At 47.9% G+C, this 7,656-nt stretch overlaps 1 protein-coding gene across 1 annotated transcript; it reads right to left on the bottom strand.

The window, feature by feature from the left end:
- Window positions 1–4,946: 4,946 nt before the first annotated feature.
- Window positions 4,947–5,945, bottom strand: LOC128833564 (olfactory receptor 52R1-like). Its single transcript, XM_054021524.1, has one exon. It carries the CDS (start codon window positions 5,943–5,945, stop codon window positions 4,947–4,949), a length of 999 nt encoding a protein of 332 aa, XP_053877499.1.
- Window positions 5,946–7,656: the final 1,711 nt, after the last annotated feature.

Below are 7,656 nucleotides of genomic sequence, written 5' to 3'. Positions count from 1 at the left end.
TGCTCCTCGCAGCCCCCGTACTTGCACAGGCCTCTATCAAGGCCTGCAGCCTGGGAAAGTAGCCAGGCTCTAGATCCCCAGCTCCCCCTCCCTTTCCCCAGCCCTGCTCCACCTCAAGTACCCTTCAAGCAGCCAGGTCCTTCTCTCTCAAGAGCTAGGGAGAGACTGATTTAGCTCTTGGCTCACAGCCCTTTTATAGGGCCAGCTGTGGCCTGATTGGGGCATGGCCCCAGCTGTGGCTGCTTCCCCAATCAGCCTAGCCTTTTGTCTCAGAGCGGTGTCGCTGCCCCACTACCAACACTCAAAAGCACCCCTGTATGAGCAGATTGTTCAAAGCCAAGTGGACTGGCTGGTGATGCTTGGAGGAAATAGCCAAGTTCACAGACTCCACCTCTCACTTTTAAAGAACTCTTTCCTCCTTTCTTTGTACAAGGACCAGCCTCCCTATGGCAAAACAGATTTTTATCCGCTCTTTCCATCCTCCAGTGGCTCTAGCATCCCAGCTGCTTGCCCTGCTAGAACCCAGGCAATGGTCCTTGCTTAGGTGACTAGAAGATGTCGCATCCTCATGGAACGAGAACATTGTGTGATGTTGTATGATCGAATAGGACCATTTTTATCATTGTTGTTGCCACAGTTACACAATTGCAACAAATGTTGTACAAAGTATGTCCTGTCAGATGTCAATGAGAAAGTTATGATTTGCTAAGTATGATTATCTTGTTTATATCCATGTATCATCTTTGTGTCCAAAGTTATTAATATTGGCAATGTTCTGGTAAGTGCTTTGTTTGGGACAGTAAAATTCCAAGCACAGGGCAGAGGCTATAAAAGGTCCTCCGAGACATCTCTGTATTGTCTTGATTTCTCTTCACTGGTTTTCTAACAAGGAAGTTCTGAACAAGGACTAATGACCCCCAACATGCTTGTGTAATTTCCAGAGAGATTTTTGCAAGCTAGCAGTTTATTCCATCACTGCTGTGATGTTGACCTCTGAACACTGAAAAACCACTTGGATGTATTTGATCTATTAACCATTTATAACTCTTCTTGCTTTATTTTATCATTAAACCTTTAGTTTTTCATAGCTAAAGGGATGGCAGAACTGGAATTATTGGGTAAGATCTGAGTTATATATCGACCTCGATAAGTGGCTGCTCCCTTCAGATTAGAAAGATCCAATTTGTGGTGGAAATTGGTTTTCAGTGAACGCTCATCTTGGAGTCCAGTGTCCGGGTAGTGAGCCAAGAGCTGCGATGTGTCAGGAGAATGCATTTCTGACTTCTAGTTAAACAGTGTGGTGAGACAGAAGGCTAAGTTTGTTACTGGCTTGGTATAATGTAATCATAGAATAACCACCAGCATGGGGTGAGTCTACCCTCTTTCTCAGTAGTTTGTCCTGAGTTTGGCTTCCTCAGCCATGTCCCACTGAAGCACGGTCACACATGGACAGAATTGACTGTTGATAGGTTCTACACACAGTATTGCTCACTCCTGCCAGGAGGTATCCCCCTTTTACAGATGAGGAAACTGAGGCAGCAGGAAGGCAAAGGTCTTGAGCCAGGAAAATAGCCCAGAGTCCCTAGATTCCAATCCCTGGTTTAGTGTCTCAGTCCTGGCTTGTATGGTCCATGCAGCAGCACAGATTCATGGTGCTCTCTCTCCATTGGTTCTTTAGTGCTGGGGATCTCCACTGACTTCAGTGAGGCTACAACCACTTACACCAGCTGAGGATTTGGCCCAAGACATTTTAACTAGAGATAAAGTGTCAGAAGAGACCAGTGAGCTGGGAGTGAAGAGTCCCAGATCTTCCCCACATTCACTGGGTGACCTTGGGCACATCTTCTCCCTGCACTAAATGGAGATGATTAGTTATTATTTCTAATGTGTTGCTACCCAAAGGCCCTAATCAAGGCAACAGAGTCACACCCTGCACTGATGTGGTTCCTTGCAGCACATCGTTGGCCTTTATGCTTTCTATGGAGTTCCAGGCAGCCTGTGCTCCCTGGTAAACAAGCAAGACAAGGTAGAACTCTGCACTGTGTGGAAACCGGTTTTTGTGTCTGTAGTTTTTAGCTGTTTCTTTAATAAATTCCTCCTGTTTAAGAAGGACGGAAACTCCACTTATCACAACACACAAATAGTCTCACTGTACCTGACACAACACAGAGAAGCAATGCCAGTTCATGGCCAGAGCAGTGGTGCTGGAAGCGGTAAGGGTCAGGACTCCCGGTTTCTATTCTCAGCTGTGCCACAGACTCATTGTGTGGCCTTGAGTAAATCACTTTACCTCTGTGGGGCTCAGCCCATCCATGATGTGGGAGAACGCTGCCTGGCAGCCCAGCTTAAGAACTTCCAGATGTAGTGATCAAAAGCGTCATGCAGAGCATATGTTAGAGTCAGCTTCACTGTTCAGCTCAGCCCCTGGGCAGTGGGTGTCCTGTCATTCCAGATAGGATGCCATGTAAATTTCCGGCTAATGGTAGATGTGCTGTTTTATCTCCCTCTGTGTGAGCTACCGCAGCCACCCCAGCCTCTGCCCAGCATCCCGCCTTCCCAGCTTACACAGGGGCTGATCCTTACATCTCTCTCAGCTCTTGTCCTCCTTGCTTCAAAGCTGATCCTTTGCCCTGTCCCTGAGGCCGGAACAAAATGTAGGAGTGGGCTGATAAAGTTTGCGGATGATACAAAGTTGGGAGGTATTGCCAATTCGGAGAAGGATCGGGATATCCTGCAGGGAGATTTGGATGACCTTGTAAACTGGAGTAATAGTAATAGGATGAAATTTAATAGTGAGAAGTGTAAGGTTATGCATTTAGGGATGACTAACAAGAATTTTAGTTATAAGCTGGGGACGCATCGGTTGGAAGTAACGGAAGAGGAGAAGGACCTCGGGGTCCTGGTTGATCGCAGGATGACTATGAGTCGGCAATGTGACGTGGCTGTGAAAAAAGCTAATGTGGTCCTGGGATGCATTATGCGAGGTATTTCTAGTAGAGATAAGGAGGTGCTGCTTCTGTTATACAAGGCACTGGTGAGACCTCATTTGGAGTACTGTGTGCAGTTCTGGTCTCCCATGTTTAAAAAGGATGAATACAAACTGGAACGGGTACAGAGAAGGGCCACTAGGATGATCCGAGGAATGGAAAACCTGTTGTATGAAAGGAGACTCGAGGAGCTCGGTTTGTTCACCTTAACCAAAAGAAGGCTGAGGGGGGATATGATTGCTCTCTTTAAATATATCAGAGGGATAAATACCAGGGAAGGAGAGGAATTATTTCAGCTCAGTACTAATGTGGACACGAGAACAAATGGATATAAACTGGCTGTTGGGAAGTTTAGGTTTGAAATTAGAAAAAGGTTTCTAACCATCAGAGGGGTGAAATTCTGGAACAGCCTTCCGAGCGAAACAGTGGGGGCGAAAGACCTCTCTGGCTTTAAGATTAAGCTTGATAAGTTTATGGAGGGGATGGTTTGATGGGATAACGTGATTTTAGTCAATAGGTCAATAACATGCCATCGCTGGTAATTAGTAACAATGGTCAATGATGGGATATTAAAGGGTACTACAGAGAACTTTTTCCAGAGGGTCTGGCTGGAGAATCTTGCCCGCATACTCGGGGTTCAGCTGATCGCTATATTTGGGGTTGGGAAGGAATTTTCCTCCAGGGCAGATTGGCAGAGGCCCTGGAGGTTTTTCGCCTTCCTCCGCAGCATGGAGCAGGGGTCACTTGCTGGAGGATTCTCTGCGACTTGAAGTCTTTAAATCATGATTTGGGGACTTCAACAGCTGAGTCAAGGGAGAGAATTATTCCAGGAGTGGGTGGGTTAGCTTTTGTGGCCTGCATCATGCGGGAGGTCAGACTAGATGATCATAATGGTCCCTTCTGACCTTAAAGTATTTGAGTCTATGAGGACAAAGGCTTCCAGCCCATCCCCATTGCAGGGACCTTGCCAGCTACAGGCCCCCAGTGAGGAGTAACAAATTATAGAATCATAGAATATCAGGATTGGAAGGGTCCTCAGGAAGTCATATAGTCCAAACCCCTGCTCAAAGCTAGACCAACCCCAACTAAATCAACCCAGCCAGGGCTTTGTCAAGCCTGACCTTAAAAACTTTTAAGAATGGAGATTTCACCACCTCCCTAGGGAACCCATTCCAGTGCTTCACCACCCTCTTCGTGAAATAGTGTTTCCTCATATCCAACCTAGACCTCCCCCACTGTAACTTGAAACCATCGCCGAAAGCTAAGGAAATAAGCCTCACAATGGTCTCTGCCCTCAGGACTTTACAGCTGAGCTTTAGAGCCCACAAGCTGTTACTGCATCACAGCCCTGCTCCCAACCCTCAGCTGATTTTATAGTTTCCTGGCTTCCCTCTCTGCTCTGCACTGGCCTGTTAGCCCCAGCGCTGCCTTCTCACTGCCAGTTCCTTGCCAGGCTGCAGCAGATCCCATCCCAGTCCTGGAGCAGAGGTTGCCCAGATTGTGGGAGAGGAAGGTGGAGATGATCCAGCAAGTGGATGGGGTTGGAGAGGAGCGGTGCGAGAAACATGGGTGGGGTTTTGCGGGAAGTGGTAGAGGTGAGGCGGGGCACTGGAGCAAGAGATGAAGGGAGTGGGGCCTTGGGGGAGATGGGACAGTGGAAGCGACCTTGTGGAAAGAGGTGGGGCAGGGGGCAGAGCCTTTGGGAATAGGCAGATCAGGGCTTGGGGCCTCAGAGGTCCAGTTAACAGCAATTAGAAGGGTGGCAATCCTATAGGAGAATGAGTTGTACACAGAATGATTTCTCAGTTAGTCACACTGACACAGCACAGCAAGGCCAAGAGAGGATTTAATGTCACTTTGACTGTCCAGTAAGTGATTCAGGGAAGGGGGCCCAGCACCATGTCACCAGACAGCTCTGCACAGAGCTCGTTCTGAGAGCCAGAGCACCAGGAGAAAACTTTAGGCCCCTCTTTGAGTAAAGAGCCGGAGCAGCCTGTCCCGGATCTGTTTGGTCTTCACTCCGTAGACGATGGGGTTTAGCATGGGGGACATCAAGATGTACACATTGGAAATGAGAACGTGGAAATGCAGGGGCACATTTTGGGCAAACCTGTACATCAGCGAGATGAAGAGACTTGGGATGTAAAAGGCTAAAATGACAAAAAGATGGGAGCCACAGGTTTCAAAAGTCTTGAGCCGGGCGTCCTTTGTAGAGAGGCTGAAGATGGCCCTGAGGATCTGGGTATAGGACACAGTGATAAAAATCCCATCCAGACCCATCACACACAATAGCACAAAGAGACCGTAGTAACTACTGAAGCGGGTATCTGCACAGGCCAGCTTCACCAAGGCCATGTGCACACAGTACGGCTGGGGGATGATATTGGTTGTGCAATATGGCCACTGTCTTACCAAGAAGGGATAGGGCAATACGACTATGCCGCCACGCAGCACCACAGCCAGGCTGATCTTGGCCACCAGGGGGATCGTCAGGATGGTGAAATGTTTCAGGGGATGGCAGATGGCGACGTAACGATCCAAAGCCATGGCCACAAAGATGCCAGACTCTATCACTGTGAAGCAGTGAATGAAATACATCTGGGTGAGGCAGGCACTGAAATCGATCTCCCTGGAATTGAACCAGAAGATTGCCAGCATTTTGGGCAGGGTGGACGTGCACAGGACCAGATCGGTAACAGCCAGCATGCAGACGAAATAGTACATGGCACCATGGAGGCTTGGTTCTGTCATCACAATGAACAGGATGGTGAAGTTCCCCAAGATGGCTATGATGTACATGGCACAGAAGGGGATGGAGATCCAGACGTGGGCTGCCTCCAGGTCAGGAATGCCCAGCAGGATGAAAGTGGAGGGGTTGGTGAATTCAGTTGTGTTGGAATCTGACATGGAGTAGGGGAAAAGGTGTCCAACTCTGAGGCAGAACGGTGTCTCCTGCATGTACTGTAGGTTTCCCTGACTTCCTGTATATGCCCAGGGTGATGGTCGCAGTACAATTACCTGGAAGGAGAGACAATGTGAATATGAGACACTGCATGTACTACTGGAGGCTGTTCTCATGGATGAAGCAGATTGGTCACTCTTCACACACTAAAAAGTGACATTTTCATTATTCAGATAAATGAATTATGAACAAATCATAAAACCATAGAATCATAGAATATCAGGGTTGGAAGGGACGTCGGGAGGTCATCAGGTGCAACCCCCTGCTCAAAGCAGGAATAATTCCCAACTAAATCATCCCAGCCAGGGCTTTGTCAAGCCAGGCCTTAAAAACCTCCAAGGAAGGAGATTCCACCACCTCCCTAGGTAACGCATTCCAGTGCTTCACCACCCTCCTAGTGAAATAGTGTTTCCTAATATCCAACCTAGACCTCCCCCACTGCAACTTGAGACCATTGCTCCTTGTTCTGTCATCTGCCACCACTGAGAACAGCTATCAAATCCCCCCTCATTCTTCTCTTCTGGAGACTAAACAATCCCAGTTCCCTCAGCCTCTCCTCATAAGTCATGTGCTCCAGACCCCTACTCATTTTTGTTGCCCTCCGCTGGACACTTTCCAATTTTTCCACATCCTTCTTGTAGTGTGGGGCCCAAAACTAGACACAGTACTCCAGATGAGGCCTCACCAATGTCGAATAAAGGGGAACGATCACGTTCCTCGATCTGCTGGCAATGCCCCTACTTATACAGCCCAAAATGCCGTTAGCCTTCTTGGCAACAAGAGCACACTGTTGACTCATATCCAGCTTCTCATCCACTGTAACCCCTAGGTCCTTTTCTGCAGAACTGCTGCCTAGCCATTCGGTCCCTAGTCTGTAGCAGTGCATAGGAGTCTTCCGTCCTCAGTGCAGGACTCTGCACTTGTCCTTGTTGAACCTCATCAGATTTCTTTTGGCCCAATCCTCTAATTTGTGTAGGTCCCTCTGTATCCTATCCCTACCCTCCAGTGTATCTACCACGCCTCCCAGTTTAGTGTCATCTGCAAATTGCTGAGGGTGCAAAACCATGCCATCATCCAGACCATTAAGGAAGATATTGAACAAAACCGTGCCCATGGCCGACCCTTGGGGCACTCCGCTTACTAATGTAAATTCCATATTTTATGGTGCTCCCTGCCTCAACAATTCCCTCACATAGTCATGTGGAAACCTTACTGGGCACCAGCAGGAAACACAGGTGTGGATACTGGTTATCCATCATTGTTCCTTAGGCCTTGTCTACACTGCCATGTTTTTTTTTTTTATTTTATTCGCAAAAAAGCAGCTTTTAATGAAGAAATAGTGGAGGTGTACACACTGCAAAGCCACTTTCAACTACGGAACTCCTCAATTTCAGTGACATAATAAAATCACTTTAACAAGAATTTTAAGGCTCTTTACACAAAAGTTTTGTCGGTAAAGTGCCAGTTTAGACACTTTTGCTTGTTTTTATCGCTGTAATTGGCCTCCCGAAGGCGTCCCACGTTGCCCATCCTGACTGCTCCGGTGAACAGTTTCAACTCCTCTCTCCTGCATCGAGGTAAAAACCTTCTGCCCCTCCCCCTTTAAAGGCTCTGCAATATTGAAATTCCTCTTCCTGTTTCCTCAGTGTGGAGTGCTCACATCACATCTTCCCAGGTGGCCATGGCAGCTCCATGCTTGGGACACTG

Source organism: Malaclemys terrapin, chromosome 1 (assembly GCF_027887155.1).
Source record: "Malaclemys terrapin pileata isolate rMalTer1 chromosome 1, rMalTer1.hap1, whole genome shotgun sequence".
In the NCBI taxonomy this organism is placed as follows: domain Eukaryota; kingdom Metazoa; phylum Chordata; order Testudines; family Emydidae; genus Malaclemys; species Malaclemys terrapin.
Note: the sequence above shows the minus strand (reverse complement) of the source record. Positions and strands in the feature narration are given on the sequence as shown.